The sequence below is a fragment of the Eublepharis macularius genome, chromosome 13 (genome assembly GCF_028583425.1).
Source record: "Eublepharis macularius isolate TG4126 chromosome 13, MPM_Emac_v1.0, whole genome shotgun sequence".
Taxonomy (NCBI): Eukaryota; Metazoa; Chordata; class Lepidosauria; order Squamata; family Eublepharidae; genus Eublepharis; species Eublepharis macularius.
Window position 1 is genome coordinate 60,676,548 of NC_072802.1, and position 20,468 is coordinate 60,697,015.

The following is a 20,468-nucleotide window of genomic DNA, read 5'->3' on the forward strand; positions in this document are numbered from 1 at the left end:
TTAGCTGGGCTCAGTGGAAGTAGCCATGATGGTTGTCTTCTCGGGCTACTATTCCCTCAGCGATACAACTGGCCGAGGAAACATAACACAGTTAAGCTACGGATGGTAACGCTCACACAAGTGAAGTGACACTCGTGTTGCTAACCCCAAGGACAGCAACAACCCCAGTGAGAAATGAACACAGGTGACAATCCACAGTACCGACGTAACTGGTTCAACATAATGTCTGAAATATTTGGTCACTGAGAGGACATTAGGTATATAGCAAAAGTCACCTGTGTATCTAAGCACAAGCTTTAATTTTATTTTTATTCATTTTCAAAAATTTACTTCATTTATACCACATCTTTCTCCCCCGCGGGAACTCAAAGCGTCTTACATCATTCTCCTCTCCTCCATTTTTCCTCACAACAAACCCTGTGAGGTAACTTAGGCGGAGAGTGCGTGACTGGCCCAAGATCACCCAGCGAACTTCCATGGCAAAGTGGGGACTTGAATGTGGGCCTCCCAGATCCTTGTCCGACACTCTAAACACTGCACCACACTGGCTTTTGTATTTTCATCCCAGAAGAAGACACGCTTAGACAGATGCTGTTTCCTCTGGTATTGCCCTAAGGCCAACTAAACTACTCTGCAAAAGCCCTCACCCACCTGAATGTGTGTCTGTGGGGTTTGCCTTACACATGGGAAGAAACTGTGGAATGAACGAGTCACCCAGCATGCTGTCTTATGTCACTCCAGCTTCAATCTCTGGAAACTTTAGGCCACGGCATGTTTCCTTAAGGTTAGACATATTTTGACAGCATCCCTTTGTGCCTTAGCTGGGAACTACAGAAATTCAGCTGAACGCAATTTTTAAGCCCTTCTTTGAGGCCACCTTCTTTTTCCTTTCCACACCATTCTTTAGGCCCATCCTAAAAGGGCGGGGAGGGCATAAAAAAGGTAAAATGGAAAGCAACTGCTGCTTTCAACAGTTTGAAATCTTTTCCTTTCGCACTTGTTAGGGAGGCTTTTGTAGGAAACAGAAGGAGGGGTGGCTGGTGTAAATGTGTGTCTGCTTTAATCCCTGCTGGTTTAGTTACAGAGTCAAATGCCAGATCAAACGGGGCCCCGGTGGACAAAAGCACCATAGAATGTTTCAGCTGCCACAGGAACAGCTGTAGGCTAATGGGAAAGCAATAAATGGGGTGTTGGGCCGCGCAATCCTAAACAGAGTTACACCCTTTTAAGGCCACTGACTTCAATGGATTTTAAAGGGTGGAATTCTGCTTAGGACTGCACTGTTAGAGGCGGAAGTTTATATAGTGTAAGGATGTACTGAAAAACTCAAATGTTTGTGTTGTAAAACATGGTGAATTGACTCTTGGGGCAGACTGGTGTCCTGTAATTTTAAAAAAACAAACTCTGAAAGTTCCTAAAAGCTCAGTGTATTTGGTGGACCCCTCCCCAAGCCTACTCTATAAAGTTAAAGGTTCCTGGTCCATACAGAAATAGGCAAAAAGACAGCACGTGACATTAATGCATACATGCAGACCTAATTGCCTGTTGTTGGCATGTGTAGCTTACTCAACTGTGCTTCATCTTTTAATCCCCACCCAGACAAAGGTTCCCCTTCCTCCTTACATTGTACAGAGTATAGAAACTGCCTCCCAGGATAAATGTGTGCTCCTTTCCCCTGCTGGAGATTTTTCAGGGATTGTTCTACATCCTAACACTTATTGCAAAGAGCAGTGCGGATTTCTCTCATGATGATGATGAAGCAGCAAACGAATGCAAAAAGCAAGATTTGTGAAAAACGAAGATTTTAAGTTCAGAGTTTTTGGTAAAGTTATAGGGGAGGGGAAGGAGTCTCTTAAGAAAGCGGAGCACCCAATGGAAGGGGCAGAACTACACTGTACAAAGAATGCAGGGATGCCGTTGAAAATGGCATCTCGTGGCGTTTCCCTTCGCTCCGCTGTAACAAGTAGCATCGCTTGCCCAATTTTACAATGTGCTTATGCAGTATATTTCCCTATTGATGCCAGCTGCGGTGCCTAATTATATAATGCCTCAAGGGCAGGGAAATGTTCAACCTGATCACGTAATGTTAGGGAACAAGTGACATGGGATAGGTGATGCAATGAGTGAAGGGGGAAAGCTAGATACAGAGATACTATTTTCAATGTCTGTCCGGCATCCCACAGAAGAGTAGGTTCTGCCCAAGAGGAAGCAAGACTGAAAAGACAAAGAATTGCTATTTATTGAATCAGCTTTGACTCTCAGACTTTCCCCACAATCAACTGCCAGCCTTTGGGGTTTTTATCCCTTCTCATCCTATCCCATTTTCTGTCCTATATACCCGAGCCATTTCTAGGGTATCGTATGTGTCACATTCTTTAGAATGGGAACAGAACTGGAATCTGAAAGTTCTTCATTTCAGTAATTCCCTCCGGGCTATTTCTGGAATCTGGAGGATTAATAACTCTGTGACGTCAGCTCAAATTCACAACATTTCCCAGTTAGCAAGAGGGAGGACACACACACACACCACACACACACACACACCACACCACACACCACACGCACACGCACACGCACACACACACGAGTAAGATATTATACAACTTGCATTTGCAAGTCTGGTTCAGCGTGCCTCACCGTTTACGCTTGTATCCTTGATGCTTTCGAAAGACCGCCCGGAAGGATAGTTTCTATCGGGCTTTGCCTCTCCCCATCTACATACTCTGCCCAGTGCCTTACAATGCACGAAAAGGGGGATCAGTTCTCAGCAGGAATAGCCAGAGAGGTGGTAGGACTTACCTGCAGGGTGACCTGGGATCACAAGGCTGTTCGTAGGTAATGCTGGAGGAGGTGGCAGCGTAGGAGGGGTGGCGAACATGGCCGGATGGTGCTGGTGTTGGGACTGCGATCTGAGAGGGAAATGTGAGGCAGCAAGGTTAGAGATGGAGAGGGGCAAAGATGGACCGGAGGAGTGATGGGGAGGGATCTGGGGGGAAAGCGGGAGGTGCTTGGGGAGGCTAATGCTTGTCGCACTGCTGGCGCTGCTGCTTCTGCTGTGGAGATAAAAAAAAGATGCAGAGGGAAGAGAAAAAAATGTCATTAGAAAGTGAACAGAGCTACAACAGCATACCATTTGCAAACGCATCTCAGGAATATTAGTTATTTAGATATTTTATATTACACGTGCTTCCCCAATGGGAGCCCAAAGCAGCTTACAACATGGTTCTCCTCTTCTAGAGAGCCAGTTTGATGTAGTGGTTAAGAGCAGCAGGACTCTAACCTGGAAAGCCAGGTTTGATTCCTCCCTCTTCTGCTTGAAGCCAGCTGGGTCAGTCACAGCTCTTTCAGAGCACTCTCAACCCCACTCACCTCATAGGGTGATTCTAGTGATGATAATAATAACACACTTTGTAACCCTCGCTGAATGTGGTATTAAGTTGTTCTAATGTTGTTGTTGTTATTCTACCACCCTGTGAAATTGGTTAGGCCAAGAGTGAGTGACTGGCCCAAGGTCACCTTGCAAGCTTCCATGGCAGAGTGGGGACTTGAACCTGGGTCTTCTTGATCCCAGCCTCACCACTGCACCACACTGGCACTCCCAAGCTTTTTCGACTCCTCTACTCAAGCTGTCCAGTGCAGGTCCCCAGGACCATTCTAGACTAAGGCAGCAACAGTCGATTTGTTCATTAACAGGTTTCATTGCTGTGCTTCTTCAACAAATCTCGAGATCCACCCTGTCCTCTCATCATGTTCTGTTACAGCCGTGACTCATGACTTCCTAGTTATCTAAAACTCCCACTAGTTTTTTTCTTTTTCCTGTAACTGTACACGTGAGCAAAAATGCACCCTCGCCATGAAACATGCAATGGGGGTGGGGCTTGCTACCCACAGTGAGTGTCATTCATTGGCAGTGACAGTAACTACCCAAGCAGGTGCAAAATTACATAGTACTGAAGTAAAGCAACCTCTATACTGGGAACAGCTTGTTTCTCTAATCTCTTAGACTGAATTCTCAGTTTTGTTGGTAGAAAAGCCACAAGAGAGTCAAACAACAGTATCTGCTAAGGGATAAAGGGGCACCGAATGAACGAACGAACGCACCTAATGTTATTGAGTCCGTTGTGGGCCACCTGGTGATGGACTTGGTAATTGAGAGGAGGGGGGATGTGGCTCTGTGGTTGCGTCCGAAGCTCAGGCAGCAGCTGCGGGTGAGACTGAGGTCGAGGCTGTGGCTGCGACTGAGGCCGAGGCTGTGGCTGAGGGGTGAGCCTTGGAGGTGCTGGCGCTGTGATCAATGGCTCTTTCTTCAACAGTGGGCTCGCCCGGGCACTCGATGTGGGCGCGGAGGAGTTTGAAGTCACTACAACAGCGGGGGGCTGGGGGCTGGGGATTGGTAGCACAAAGGGCACGTCAGTACTCAGCTCCTGGCTGCGCTCCAGCCCGGAAACCTTTAGGATGCTTGCTGCTTTCACTTCGGCCTTGTCATTCGAGGCTGGACCTTCAACAATGAGAAACAAAGACACACGTTGATGTTTCAAAACCACCCCAGTTTGCTTTATTCTTTACACCCCTAGCTAGCAGGCAGGTAGATAGGACTGACGGTTCTTGGACCAAGAAGCACCTGTTTGTTGACTGACAGCCCTACCCACACTGAAGGCTTGAGATGATATTGGATTCACATAGTTTTTTCTTTTTTTTTATATAATTTTTTATTTTCAATATCTAACATACAACTACTACATACATACATACCCTACAGAACAGTAACTACAAAAGACTACAATAACACAAGGGATAGGAAAGAGGAGAGAAAGAAGAGAGAGGGAGGGAGGGGTGGAAAAAAGGGGAAGGTACCCTACAAACACTAAACACTAAACACTACATTTCTGTTTTCCCTTCATACTGCCATTATTCAAAAGTTAAAGCTTTATATTATATTGATGGAGTGGTTGACCTTACTAAATGCAAATTACAATTTAATTTCAAGTTAAATTTTTCTTCCCCTCCTGGGTCCCGGACGGAGTTCTCTCTGCGCAACTGCAGCCGCAGTGCTCGTTTCCTCCCCCTCCCCCTCAGACTTCTCCTTTTCGTCTTGCTTGGTGCACTGGAATTCTGGGTTCCTGTCCTCAAAATCCCTTAGTTGATCTTCTGATAATATCTTAAAGGCTTGATCTTTATGGGTGAACCAGATTCCTTCAGGATTCACATAGTTGTTTCGTTTGCCCTTTAACCTACTGGTTTTCCTGCCAGTCACAGCTTCTTTTGTAATTTCTTAAGCTACGGTATCCAAGAAGAGGATGACTCAAATTTTCCTGAATTTGGCTAAGAGGACTTCTCCAGTCTACACACCTCTGAGTTATGTTCAGCAACACGCATTTCCCTGCCACTGCATGTCTGAATTTTTTCGCATCACGGAGAGGGAAATTCTCCTGCAGAAAACCTCCCAGGAGCTGCCACCAAATTTCATCTGAGGCAGCACACTAAACAAGATCCACGTGAAAGTGGGTAACTTTTAAGTGTGCATAAGATATATATTATTTGCAAAAGGTGTGTTCCTCTTTGCTATCCAGCATGTCTCTTGCTCCTTAAGATACCTAACACTATATTGTGTGCCAGTTTTAATAGTGCTTGCATTTACCCCAGTAATTTTACATCAACTGATAAAATGAATTCATCTATCAACACTTCCATAGTGTGATAACCAAATAACTAGATGGTGCATAAATATGTTCTTCCAGAAAGAAATCTGTCTTGGCAAAATGAAGCTAAGGGATGTAAAATGAGCCAATATGGCTTTGTGAACAAAAAACTGGCTCTTGATTTGACTCTGGCCTCATCCAAGGACTTCTTGGAAGTCCTGGACCCGCCCCCCCCTTGGCCCAAGATTATTCCCATGTTACTTCTAGTTCATGAACTACTTGGGGGGGGGCTCAACTCCTTTAGAACAGATGGTTTCCCATCTGTAAACTCAAAACTGAAATGATCCACCTGCTATTTCTGAGATGAGGATGAATAAGAAAAAGACCTAGGAGCACTCTAGGACCTTTGAGTGCTCTAAAAATTATTCATTGCAAGCTCAATGGCGCATGTTTGGGTTGACTTGGGAAGCTGCTGCCAAGGACTTGTAGTGCTGTAGCGTGAGAGCAGCTATGGAGTCTTAATAACAGCTAATGCTTTGGAAACCTCAGAAACATGGCAACAGCTGTAACAAAAGCTCCTCTGAAACCACCGGTAACACCGTCTCTTGGGAAGTACTGTGATACCCCACTTCATCTTTAGCTTTTCTCCTGCATTTTGCTAAAGGCACAATACCGCATCCTGCAGAGATCAGACTGCAAAGCAGCTCCTCACAGGGCTGTTACAAATTCCTTTCTTCACGATCAAGAGACCCTGACTATAGTGCAAAAACATAATATAAGAAATTTGCTGAACCAAACTACGGTATTCCCCATTACTATGTACGGATGTGAAAGTTGGACAGTGAAGAAAGCTGACAGGAAGAAAACTGATTCATTTGAAATGTGGTGCTGTAGGAGATTTTTGCGGATACCATGGACAGCCAAAAAGACAAATAAGTGGATACTCGATCACATCAAGCCTGAATTCTCCCTAGAATCTAAAATGACAAAACTAAGGCTATCGTACTTTGGTCACATCACGAGAAGACAAGATTCTCTGGAAAAGTCAATAATGCTAGGAAAAGTGGAAGGCAGTCGGAAAAGAGGAAGACCTAAAACGAGATGGCTTGACCAAATCCTCCAGTTGGCAGGACCTGAGCAAGTCTGTTAATGATAGGATGTTCTGGAGGTCTTTCCTTCATAGGGTCGCCATAGGTCGGAGGCGACTTGACAGCCTGTAACACACACAAGCAGGTCTGTCTGATCAGTACCTGGATGGGACATCCTCTAAGGACTCTACCAGTGCAAGCATGTACAGAGTTATCTCAATCTAAGCCTACAGCAACCAATGACCTCAGAGTGGAGTAACTTTGCATAGGACTGTACGGTATGTATACCACCTTGAGTTCCATCATGGATAAAAAATGTAATAAATAAATATGCTGCTTCTGTATGGGGTACTGAATGAGGATCCCCTGAGTGTGCAGCAACTCAAGCGGGGCCATTAAAATGGCAGCCAAGACCCTGCAACTGTGTTGCTAATATCACAACTATGTTCCAGGTTGTTTGCTAATAACACAACTCCATCCATGATGAGGGCTTCCTTCTACTGAAAGCAGAGGTCTCCACTTACGTTCTAAAAAGGTCTGTGCATATGGCAAATGCCGTTCAACCCAACGTATTTCAGTTGTGAACGTTCAAAGTGTATAACAAAAAGCAAAGCTAAAGAACAGCAAAACATACATTGACAAGACTCCTAGCAGCACTTACATTGAATAATACGATTAAAATAAATCCATGGGCTATCCAAAGAAACAAAATCCATGTACTATCCAACACCTGACCAGATTTATACGCCACTTATTGATTCCACTGCCTCCAGGCACTGCATGGTGCTGGCAGCAATTTCAAGACAAAAAGGAGTCACGTGGCCAGTTCACCCCATAGCATCTGGGCCACAGACGTCTGCCACCAGGGTGTTTTTTCAGCTGGAACGCGGTGGAACGGCGTTCCGGAACCTCTTGAAAATGTTCACATGGCTGGTGGCCCCACCCCCTGATCTCCAGACAGAGGGGAGTTTAGATTGCCCTCCGCACCACGGCATGGAGGGCAATCTAAACTCTCGTCTGTCTGGAGATCAGGGGGTGGGGCCACCAGCCATGTGACCATTTTCTCCAAGGGCAACCCATTGAGTTCCACCACCTCTCTTCCCAGAAAAAAAGCCCTGTCTGACGCTATCCTTGGGTAGTTTTCTTCTGGGAAGAGGAGTGTAGTAATCATGAGATCACATTGATTTATTTTAAAGGTAGCAACAGAAACAGCTTCTAAAAGCAGTAGAGCGCTGATGATGATACTTAACATTTATACAGCAACTTTCAGTTTCTAAGCATTTCACACAGACATTATACTGTTATAATCCGCACAACAGCACTGTAAGGTCAGCCAGCATAATTATTCTTGTACTGCATACAGGTAATGGGAGGCTGAGAGAGTGTGACTTGCTTAAAGTGAGCACGTGAGCTTATGGCAAAGGCAAGATTTGGACCTTCATACTTTACTTAATACAGTGGTTGGATCTGGGGTCCCCACCCTGGATCAGACATAACAGAATCACACATATTGTGGCTTCTCAGAACCATGGTACCTGTACAGGTGGGGCTCCATCTTTCCCCCATACCACTTTCTGAGTTTGAAACAGTCCCAAGAAGGCGTAGACGGGCCTGTTGGGAAAACCCACATATACCTCAAGGAACATGTGGGGTGCCCCGAACAGTGCCCCCTGAAACTGTTCCAGGTTGAGAAAATGGAGCAAAGGGAAGGGCTGAGGCCCTCCTCCATGTCCACCAGCATACCGATCCTAATCGGGGATTGCACAGACAGGAACAGAGAACTCACAACTTGTTTGACACAGGTGGGGAAAGGCCTTTACGATGCTACAAGAGCAAGTGACTGGCTGACACAGTGAACTTCTAACTGTAGATTTCTGCCATTTATCATTTCTCTGGACTGACTGACCCCCACACCACAACTGCGTCACATTCAGCTACGGCCTACAGTTTCAGGTGGGCCGTGTTAGTTTGCAGGGGATGAGCAAGGTTGGAGTCCAGTAGCAACCCAAAGACCAAATATTTATACTGTTTATACCCAGCCTTTCTCCCCAAGTTAAAGCAATTTACATCATTCTTCTTTCCCCCATATTATCCTCACAACAGCTCTGTGAGGTACGTTAGTCTGAGAGTGCACGGCTGGCCCTAGGTCACCCATCAAGCTTTCACGGCAGAGTGAGGATTTGAATCTGGGTTAGCTTGTGTCTTGAACAGACAACGAGGCACAGTGACAATATTACAACAGACTACATTTGCAAAACAATCTTTTTTTATCCATTTTCTCTCAGGTGCCTAAGTGTATGCTGCTGTGGATTATGGTTTCCTTGGGACCAACATGCCAACCATTTTTGCCAATTACTTTTTTCACAAACAGATGCTGTTACACTCCCCCGCCCCCGTTAAAAAAACCCCGCCGTCCATCGGTTTTCCATCTCTTTATTTTCTGACGCTAACCACAAGCAATGCCTGACCATATCGGATTTCCTAGGGGCTTTCAAAAATGAAGTCCAAGGTCCACCCCCTGGCATGTGATTGCACAAACTCGACTTCGTTGACCTTTGCCCCGCTATAAACAAGCGTGAGATTCACCACCCTCTGCTGGAACATTCCAATGACAGAAACGTGTTTATTTTTACCAAGTTCTAGAGTAGTTAATTTTCATGCTTCATGATAACAGGCTGAGCCAATTTGCCTAAGACTCAACAGTCAGCTCCAATATTTCAACCTTAATTAAAGCTGAACTGGCCTCAGCTTGGCTCTTTCCTTCACAGGGTATCTGACATTTACAGTGATTTGTCTTTCAGCCCTGCTACGCTGAAGGCTACATTGCATTTGCCTTTCCTCCTCTCTACCTCCAACCAGGCACAATTCTGCCCCTTTACAGCAAGTCAATGTTGCTTGCTGTTTAATCAAAATCGACCCTAGAATACTTTCTATTAAGAAATAAACTACTCCCATGTCCACAGCTTCAACAGCAACATAAAGGGGCTGGGATGTCATTACAGAAACACTTGTGTGCACATCAACCCTCGAGGTATCCATCACAAACTCTTACATGATTCTGCCTTCTTTTATTGAGACATCTGAACACTTGTAAACCTGTAAAGTGTTTGTCCTTGCCACACTCTTGTGAAGCAGGGAAGAGCTATAATTCTAGCTTTACAAATGTGAGAACAATGGCATCCAAGGCCAGTTGATCTACCCAATGGATGTGACATTTGTCCGAGGTGATAGCCTTGAAAAGAGTGTATTGCTATCATAATTCATAGGATGTGCTTTCCTCTACAGCTGAAACAGCAACAGTACTGCCTTTACCAGGCAGCTGAAAGGAATGGTAAAAAGTGGTGGAACAATAACCAGGCCATGCCAAATGAGGATGGAGAGATGCATGGTAGAACTTTGGTGTGACCTCGGCACACCCCACCTAAACATCTTATGGGCTAAGCTGAGCTCTGAATAAGAGATAAAAGTTCCTTCTCTCCAGATCGTCCAGAACTTGGAGTTGCGCCAGCACCGTCTCCAGAGACATAAGAGAATGATTCACAAGTCTATAATGCTGGTCTATGTCTGAAAGCAAGCAGATCTGGCCTTGTATATTACCTGGAAGGAACCCAAATATATGGCACTTTGCTCTCCTTAAAGAAGTGGGGCACAGTTGTAATATAATTTTAAGAATACCTTCAAATACCCTCTTTGCGTTAACTGATAGGAATAGGCTGTTGTCAGTCCAACTCTTGGCCCAAAAATGCATGTATAAAGCTGAGCTGGAACGAGCCCAGGTCCCCTCTATGCTTTGTTAAGAAAGCTCCTGATACACTTCTGGGAAGTGCTGTAAAGGCAAGATCTTTGGCTCAACTTGGCCAAGCTGAAAGTGCACGTTTTTTAAAAAAAAATTAAGGGAACAAAATCCACGACCTCAACTTAAAGTGCACAAAAAGGATTATGCTCTTACTTTCAGGAGATTTACGAGGACATTCAGTAACTCTGATTTTAAGATTCCACAGACTTAGGAAGGACAGCCGCTGGCCAGCCTGTTATGCTGACTTCTCAACAGAAAGCAAATTCTTCAAGAGCTTAGCTGAGCCTAAAGGGAAACTGCTGAGTGCTGCTGATGAGAAACCAACCTGGCTATTTAAAATCTGTTCTAAACTTTGAAAAGCTTCTCCTCCCACCAGCCCCTCTTGCCACACTTAGAAGACAGGAATGCCACCAAGTGGGTATGCCACACACCGTGACTGGCTAAATACAACGCAAAAAAGAAAAAGAAAAAAAAAGGCCCAACACAAATTAAATCTGTTAGAGGAATTTGCATCCAAGCTGATTAAGTGTTGCTTGAGTGCAAGGGATTAAGATCCGCAAAGACTGCTTCGAGGACTTCAATAAGCAGTTGCCAGGTTATACAAACAGTACTCAGGGCAAAATCATTTCCAAACCTCCTGCCCTCCTCTTATATATAAAAAACATGACTGGAAAGAACCGGCTCCTGCCTGCCCTCTTCCTTCTTGTGCCTTGAGAAAGGAAAGGTGTGCCTGTTGCATGTGCTGCCTTTCTCTAGCGTGGTACAAAAAATGTTCATGCACATAAAATGTGTGCAGAGGATACACGGAGGACTTGGTACCTGCATTACCCCAACCTACTTGCCCTCTATTCGTTGGTTACTGGAAAGATACTGCGGATGCTTGGTAAATCTTCACTTGGGTGTAAAAAGTACCATTAAGTCAGAGCCCATGGCAGCCCCATAGGGTTTTCAAGGCAAGAGGTGGCTTGCCACTACTTGCCTCTGTGTAGCAACCCTGGACTTACTTGGTGGTCTCCCATCCAAGTATTAGTTGGTGTCAATGATGCCTGGCTTCTGAGACGGGGCTAGCCTGGGCTATCCAGATCAGGGCAGATCTTCATGGACCTATAATGAATTACCTCCAAGCATTGCGCAGAAGACACCCAGGAATTCTCCATCATCTAAGCAGACCTGTCACAATGCATCTCAGCCTCAAAAAGAGTAAAGGAAGATCATGCATCTTGTTCAGGTCCATAAAACAGACAAAATGTTTTTTTGGTTTGTCTTGGACAGAACTGTCGCTGGTTTTAGATGGCTGGCTTCTGCTTTACAGCTGTTGCTCGTTTTACAGACTGATTGCTTTTATCCTGTATAGGTGTTATCAAAACTGTAAGCCATGTTTTATTTGAATGCCCATGGTACAACAAGGCGAGACAGAAATGGATCAAACCCCTGACATTATATTGGGCAGATTTTACACCAGGTTTTTTAATCCCTAAATTATTACCAGACGAATTTAGCTATTTTTTTAGTTCAGGCCATGGGAATTCACGCAACTTATAAGAAACACCCCTTTTTGTAGTTTTTGGACTAACTTTCTCTGGCCTGAATTCTTACTTTCTTCCTCATATTCTCAGTTACTACTTAAGACTTATGGGTCAGAAGAATACAGCAAGCAAGCAAGCAAGAATCCTGTATGATGTTAGATTGATTGTAAGTTGCTTTGTGAGTCTGCTGGTCCTAAAAGCAGGGCATCAAAGGTGATGAATAAAAACAAGACATACATATGAAACTACCTTATTCTCAGCCAGGCCGCTGGTCCATCTAGCCCATGAACTTTTTCATGGCCTGGGTATAGCTCAGCTCTGCTACCTCAGAACCTTTCACAGCATCGAGCCAACGTGTTGGTGATAAAGTTGCAGAGTTTAATATTAGCGCAGTGGTAAGTAGACAGACTCCTGTGGTTTCAGCTTTAGAAAATAGTTTTACTACATATCAGGGAAAAGGGTACATTTGGTGAGAAAATAAATAGCTATCTATCTACATCTTGATGGTTAACTAGAATAGGATGGACTAAACTGCAGACTGAACAAAGAGCAATAAAAGCCTATTCTTTGTTACTAATTAATCCCCCCCCCAATAAACTGGTTCATCCAACAGATAATCCTAGATCCCTTCATTAAGACTAATACTTCCCTTTTCTATGGCCAGAACTTTTACTCGAGGTCTAAGTGGTTCTATGCTAACTAGCTATCTGACTAAACAAACAGAACAACAATTTAACTCTTGTCGGACACTTGCTAAAATCCCATCACAAAGAGCCTTCAAAGGCTGTTTAGCCTTGGTGTTTGCTCCTTCTCCCATAGCATGGCCTTGTCTGGAATCTGAATTGAGGAAACCTCTCACACTCGAACAAAGATTCATAGCCCCAGGCCAACAAGTCTGACTTACCATCAATAAACCTGGCCTTGAGGTATGACAGAAAGTGTGAGATTTAGGTACAAGGAGGAGAGAATTGGAGAGGGTAGGGTTTAAATCTCATAGACACAATACGGAAGCATGTACCATCCGTGCCTACCTAGATAAGCCACATGGAGGAAGTATCAACATCACTCACTCTCCTGAGTTTCAGAAGCCATTTTTTCTGTGGGTAGGCAAGGAGCTACAGCACTATCGCATAGTAAAGTAGAAAGGTGGTGGTGGTTAAGCAGTAGAGTACCTGCTTTGAATAAGAAAGGTTTAATTCTTGTCATTTCCAGCGACTGGATTTTAAGTGTTGGGAAAGACTTGTTTTCTCTCTGTGACCTGGGAGAGCGGCAGTCAGTCAAAACACAGTCAGTCTAAGCAGAGTCTAATTAGCTAGAAGGTCCAATGGTCTGATTCAATATAATGCTGCTTCCTATGTTCCCAAGAGCGGGGGGGGGGGGAATTATGTTCTACATAAAATAGTTAAAGCTGTCTGTATGCTACTTCGCTGAATTAGAAACATAGAGAGGAATGGAGGAATCCACACTCCCGCTCCACATTCTCTTTAACTCCAATCTTGATGACAACAAGAGTGAAAGTGCTTTATGGGTTTGTTAAACTGCATTAACTGTTCATGTGAACATGGCCTTAAGCATATTAAAAAAATTGACACAAATTGCTGACAAGCTGAAGAGCACCATGTAATTGAGAACAATTAGCACACACAGTTTGGCTTCTGCTCTTCAACCTACTGCTCAAGACTGATGCAGCTATAAGGAAGGAAGCACTAATTAATGTCTTGCCCCTTCCAAGAATCAATTAACTTGAGTTCTGTACATTTAAAGTTAAGAGCAATATGCATTACTCTGCTATACTTTAACTAACGCAACTTATGATACCTGTAAGGAAATTAAGACTTACAAACCATCTCTTTTTTCCTTCCTGAATACTACCGTAACCATAATACACATGGGCAAAAAATTATAATCAATACCAGTTTTAGCCAACCAAGGAGAAAGGTCCCAGGCAGCTTCTGTCCAAGAATAGCAGGGAGAAGGTGCTGGGAAAGATGCCTTCTCTGCCCGAGAAAGCCGTGTCCTCTGCATGAGAACTTGGGACTGGTGCTACCAGGCTTTTTTTTTTAAGCAGGAACGTGGTGGAACGGAGTTCCGGCACCTCTTAAAAATGGTCACATGGCTAGTGTCCCCACCCCCTAATCTCCAGACAGAGGGGAGTTTAGATTGCCCTCCATGCCAATGGCGCAGAGGGCAATCTAAACTCCCCTCTGTCTGGAGATCAGGGGGCGGGGCCACCGGCCATGTGACCATTTTCAAGAGGTGCTGGAACTCCGTTCCACCTCATTCCTGCTGCAAAAAAGCCCTGCTCTACACACATTTTATGTGCATGAACATTTTTTGTACCACACTACAGAAAGGCAGCACATGCAACAGGCACACCTTTCCTTTCTCAAGGCACAAGAAGGAAGAGGGCAGGCAGGAGCGGAGGGCAATCTAAACTCCCCTCTGTCTGGAGATCAGGGGGCGGGGCCACCGGCCATGTGACCATTTTTGCCGCGGGCAATTTAAACTTAAAAAAACTCCCTCCTTGTTCCAGCTGACCCAAAGTGACGTCATTATGCAGTCCTGAGTTCCACCACCTCTTTACCCAGAAAAAAAGCCCTGGGTGCTAGTCAGAACAAATTACTGACCTAGATGGGCCAAGGGTCATTTATAGAAGACAGCTGAATATGATTTGACGGTGTGAGGACCGTGCTAGCTGTTTAGTGACCCTATATTATTTTTCTTTGAAAACATTTATTTTGAACATTTTAACACCACTGTTCTATAACAAAGAATAGCAGGTTCCTTTCTTAATGATAACTGACCAAACATGGCAGATTACCTTCGTTTTTTTAGACAAGATGAATCGTCTGAGATGTTCAAGAAATACTCAGATAATATGACATACATTTTGCATTTGGACCAAATAATCAGGGCTGTGGGAGCCCAATCCTGAACCGTTAGGAAACAGCTGCCCTGGGTAGGTGGGATTTTCTGGATGGGTTGCCGTTCTGCTGCCTCCAGTGTCTGAGAGTTGTTAAAAAACCTAGCACCAAGATAAAGGAGGGCAGCCAGGTTGGCACATGAGTCATTTTCACTTTTCAATTCAGGTGCAAAAAGTTAATGGTCTGCACTGGAAAAGTAGGTGTATTTATTACTCATACATCATTCCCCTTACTATATAGTTATTGCTTCAGTAGCAGATGAAACAAAAGCAACTATTTCTTTGTGCCAGTAACCGTCCCTAATCTTTTCACTTCTCTTGCATGATTTTGATCCATAAAATATTACTATTACCAACAACAACAATAAAAACTACAACCTTTAGGATAACTAGTCCAAAGTAACATGAAATTAAATGCTGCCTGCTGCTGTGCTTCACTGGTCCTTGGGTTTCCGAGGCCTAAAAAGGATCCAGAGACATCAAAATCCAATCTCTTACCATAAAGCAGGAGCTTCCACCAACTCAACGTTTTTAGCACGTGCCTGCCCCTTTAAGAATTATAATCCAGACTATATTGTCACTGGCCATTTCCACACACGTTGAATAATGCACTTTCAATGCACTTTTGCAATCCTTTTGAAGTGGATTTTTTGTTCCACACATGGAAAATCAGTTTCAAATGTTCACTAAAGTGTATTGAAAGTGGATTATCCAACGTGTGTGGAAGCAGCCACTGACAGAGAACGGATGTGCACAGGGAGCCTTATGCCAGAGCTTCCCGTATGAGTTAGGGAACATGCCAGTGAAAACCGTCAAACCATCAAGCACAGCCCTACAAGCAACCTATCTGTTGATTAGGCAAGTGTCACGACCTTTTAAATGACCCAGTTCCATGTGACTCTCACAACACAGTGAAGTGGAAGAACTAATCTTGAATACAGCCAAGTGTATCCATTGCTGAAGATTCAACACACTCACACAGCACACATTTCAACAGCAATGCAAGTAATTGTGCCCATAGTTCCCCCAGGAGGGACTCTTGCAACTTTGGTTCTATTCTTAGTCTGGGGCTCCTCTTTCACCAATGCCCCTCCCTCCCTGCCTGCCTGCCTGCCATCTGTCTGCCCGTCCATCCATCCGTCAAAGCCAGGTGTCCTCAGGCCTCAGATGGACAGGGAAGGGGGTTGACCCACCTTGCTTCTTCTCCTGCCCTGGGAACAACAGGATGCTCTAGCTGCTTCTCCCCTGCCCTTCCTCCCTGGCCCTCAGAGGAACTTGATTTTGAAGGATTCCTCTTTTCCCACTTCCCTGGGTTTCCTCCCAATCCGCACCCAGTCTCCTTGCATGGCCCTTCTCCCAGCTTATCCATGGGAGGTCTGGATAAACAGCCTGGGGTCTGTGCTTGCCCTGCCCGGGCTGCCAAATCACTCCTGTGGGACTGGCTGAGGTTGGGCTGTCTGTTCTGCTGCAAGAGGCAGGTGAGGCAGCTGCATGGCCAGGGGTTGTTGCCTGGGGTGGGGCATTGGTGTCAGCAGCTACTACTACAACAAGGAAGGTAGCCTGGGGTTCCATGGAGGCATCTGTAGCTGAGGTGCAGACAGAGGCGGCGCTGCAGGGCCTGGGGAGGTGCCTGCTGTTGTGGTGCTGGTGGGGGCAGTGGAACGCACGACAGCACTGCTGGAGACTCAGGCAGTCCCCATATGTACATTCTGCCATGCACGGAAGATCCTTTTAAGTCGTAGCTTACATGCACAAAAGACAACACATGAGAGTTTTGTGTCAGATTCTCCCAGAGAGAAGCTAAAGCGAAAGGCAATGAAACGAGTGCAGACTTCTTCACCGTCGCACGGTGTGCAAGTAAGTTATGTTATACGTTGTGTGGACTGGGTATCAACTTGGCCCTCTGTACTTTGAAAACTGCACGGCTGAAACTAAAACGGGGAGCAAAAGATGCCTCCTGCCAGCATCACCCAATCCAGTCGTAGGCCTTAGCAGATGCGTTCTTGCTCGGGCTCTTTCAACAGGAAAGCTCCTTGTGCAGCCAGACCCAGATTCAGCCTCTATCACTTCAGTTCATTTGCACGGAGCTGTCTGTCAAGTCAAATAGTCTTGCAACAATCTAAAACAGCCTCAGAACAGCTGCCACTGTCAATTATTCTCTCCGACAGCCTTGACTATCAGGAAAAGAACTGGAGCGAGCACTTGCCAGTTTTAATAAACTGTGTTGCCCAAGTCATTTAACCTGCTAGATTGCTGTACGCTGGGGCTGTAACAAGCCTGCAGCTTTGTGGAGAAAGCAACCGTGGCAAAAAAAGAAGAAGAAGAAGAAGAAGAAGGCTGGAGGCTTGGTCCTTGGAATCTGCTCCCAAGTGCATCTTTTATTTCTTCTTCTGAAGCACCCGAGTTTCAAAGAAACACGTTTTCAAGACTTTTGCATTGTGAAAGTATCCACAATTTAGTTGTGTTATCTTAGTATCTTGCCCTTCCACCACATTTAGCAGACACTCCCTTCACCCCTTTTTAGGAAAGGCTGAAAACCATTTGCCTAACAAAACCCAGCAAGCTTCACAGTTTAGTATGAATTACACCTGAGTTTTCCAACTTGGCTTCTAAAACCCAATTCCAAATATTTATATCATGCCTTTCCATCTCTGTGGAACAAGGAACAGAGAATCAACAATACATTAAAAACCCCCAATAATCTATTGTTCACAAATCAACCCTAACTACAGCATAATCAGGCCACTACTTTAAAATGCAATAATAAAACCACCTAAAAAACTAACTCCAACAGACAAAACCAGAATTCAGTTGCTACTCAAACCAAAGGCATGCTAAAACAACATTTTCTCCACTCTGCTTTGGAAGGAGAGCAATGAAGGAGCCAACCAGATCTCCTAGGGCAGAGTTAAAGTTTGGGCACACCAGCCAAGGAAACTCAATCTCTTGTGTAAGCATAATTCAAATGGCGATGGAACAAGAAGCTGGGCCTCCAAGGAAAATCTCAATGTACAGGCAGGTTCATATGGGCAGGGGTAATCCTTGAAATCCTTAAAAAGTCAAAACAAGAAGATTCATGTGGCAATTGCTCTGATTGTTTAAATGGAGCTATGTAGGAGCATATTTATAGATGGGTAGTCCTGTTGGTTTGGAGTAGACATGTGCACAAATCGAAATACGAATCAAATTTCGTGACAAATTGCACTGATTCATGTTTCATTGAAACGCGTTTTGTGGGACCACGGTTTTCATGAAATTCATGACTTTTGGGTATGATTTGTGAACGATTTGTGATGCCAGACAGGCTGGTGCTGTTCCATTGATTCCCTAGGCAACATAGGCCCGGAATTTCTGCAGATCTTTTGTTGCCATTGGGAACCCCAATCTTAGCCCACATAACCTTGATAGGCAGCTCTCCTTGCCAACTGGAGAGCTTCCATTCTGCCCTATACAGCGAGGAGTAGGGGGGTTAATCCCCTAGGCAACTGAGGAGGTGGGCCTTCTGTAGCCATGGGAACATCAATCTCATCCCTCCAAACCCTGTTAGGCAGGTCTGTCTGCCAACCACAGACCTTCTGTTCTACTCTATGTGAGTGTTCCTTTCATAAGGCAGAGCTCTCTGCCTCGTGCTTTTCAGTCCCAGTAGACAGAGGGAGAGGGAGGACCTGTTGCTGGGATTGGAGTGAGAGAGAGAGTGGAATTGAGCTTTTGGCTGCTGCTGCTTTAAAAGAGAGCGAAAAGCCTCTTATTTTCAGCTCTTGGCCTTGCTAGGAAGGTCTTTGGGTGAGGGTGCCTTTTTTCCTCCACCTCACCCCACCCTAGTCTCAGGCCTTTGCCTGGCTCTGGGGCCTAGCTTGACTGAGGCCTCCCTTATTTTTTCTTTGCTTGTCTTTGTTTCTTCTTAATCCTTTCTCTGCTCTTTTGAGGGCTCATACTCTTTGGTTTTATTTTGTGCACCTCTCCCGCCTGGGCAGGTGTCTGTGTGGTGGTTTTGGGGCCCTCCCCCAAAGCCCAGTCTCTCCGGGTATGAAGGGGGCCGTTGAAGTGCCCCAGGTTCTGACGAATCACAAAACTAATGAATCGTATTATGAAACGGGACAATTTCGTGGACGTTTGTGTTTTGTGGAACATGATGAAACATGAAACTCTCGTTTCATTTTTGTCCCATTTCGTGCCCATCTCTAGTCTGGAGTAGAACAGCAGGATTTGAGTCCAGCGGCACTTTAGAGTCCAACAAGGTTTTCTGGGAGTAAGTTTTAGAGTCACAGCTTCCTCAACACAGTAAGCTCTCAAGAGCTTACACTCTGAAAATCTTGTTGGTCTCTAAGGTGCCGATGCAGGAGCATGCAGCTTGAAGATCCCTGCAGAAACACACCAGTGCTCACTGGAGCCCTCCTTTCGGAACAATATACTCCAAGAGAACACAGCACACAAAGTGTATTGTGCCTGCACTTTCTGCATTAGCAGTATTGAACTAATCACTCAGCAAAGAGCTTTGAATACCACGGGCATTATGGTACGCCGCAATCTAATCTCATTTCCTTAAGAACTTCACCTTTGAAGCAATGAACATGTGTGTTAAAGATGCATGTGAGCTAAACGTACAGCAATTCTATAATCAAGTAGCAATGAGAAAAAGTCTGCTAGAGAAATATTTATACAAAGTCAGCTCTCTGCAGGAAGAAAATTCTGTATTCCTAAGAAGCCAGGATGGGTTGGGAAGACGTCCAACACAAAGACTGAGAATTTCTTTGTAGAAAAGGAGCCTGCCGGCAGAAAGGCTGAGTTGCCGGGGTGGTGATTTGTTGCTTTTGTGGTTCTTTAATGGGATGGTTTGATTCCTGGAACCCGCCACGCTATATCTAGGATTGTTAGCTGGAAGCATGCATGACGACACGCCAAAACTACGAAAAAGATGAATGGAAATGGGCCCTGAACAGAAGGATTGGGGCCAAGGCATAAAGGGCAAGGATTGCTGCTCAAATCCGCAGAAAAGTAAGTCACGCTACATTTGCATAGTGAGGCTGCTGTTGGCGGCTTTCCAATGTAAAGCCGAAACAGGATTTTCATCCCAGGCACCTACTGTGGATGCTGGTTCTGTAATGAGATTGGAAGTTTCATGCAGGCTTTTAATCTCGGGCTATAACGCTGGATCAAACGCAGCAGGGTTAAATCCCTTCAGCCCTACTCTTAAGCGGATGCCGACTGGCTCACTACCAATGACGCAAGAGGCAATCTACAGTCCTGACCACAAAAAGATACAAAAGCTTTTTGTATTCATCAAGGAGAGCCTAATGCAGAATGAGCATAATTTTACTTTGAGGGCTCGGAGGTCTAGACGCTCTTTAGATAACTAGAATAAACAAACAAAGAAACCAACTTATCTAGTATTCAGGTCAAAGCCTGGAGGGTTTTTTTTTAAAAAAAAGCACAACTCCACTATATATCAAGAGATCTTGTGGTTTTAATTAGTCAACTAAGCGCAAACAACAAACT

At 44.9% G+C, this 20,468-nt stretch overlaps 1 protein-coding gene across 16 annotated transcripts in view; it reads right to left on the bottom strand.

Annotated features, from left to right (window-relative positions):
• The window catches only part of FBRSL1 (fibrosin like 1), a 910,549-nt gene that overhangs the window by 39,104 nt on the left and 850,977 nt on the right, over positions 1-20,468 (bottom strand). For 15 of the 16 annotated variants that reach the window (XM_054995767.1, XM_054995768.1, XM_054995764.1 and 12 more), the window contains 2 exons: positions 4,102-4,498; positions 2,800-3,053 (listed from right to left, as the gene is read on the bottom strand). In XM_054995767.1, coding sequence (XP_054851742.1) covers positions 2,800-3,053; positions 4,102-4,498 — 651 coding nt within the window. The remainder of the gene's footprint in view (positions 1-2,799; positions 3,054-4,101; positions 4,499-20,468) is intronic. The other variant, XM_054995762.1, reaches the window with a different exon arrangement.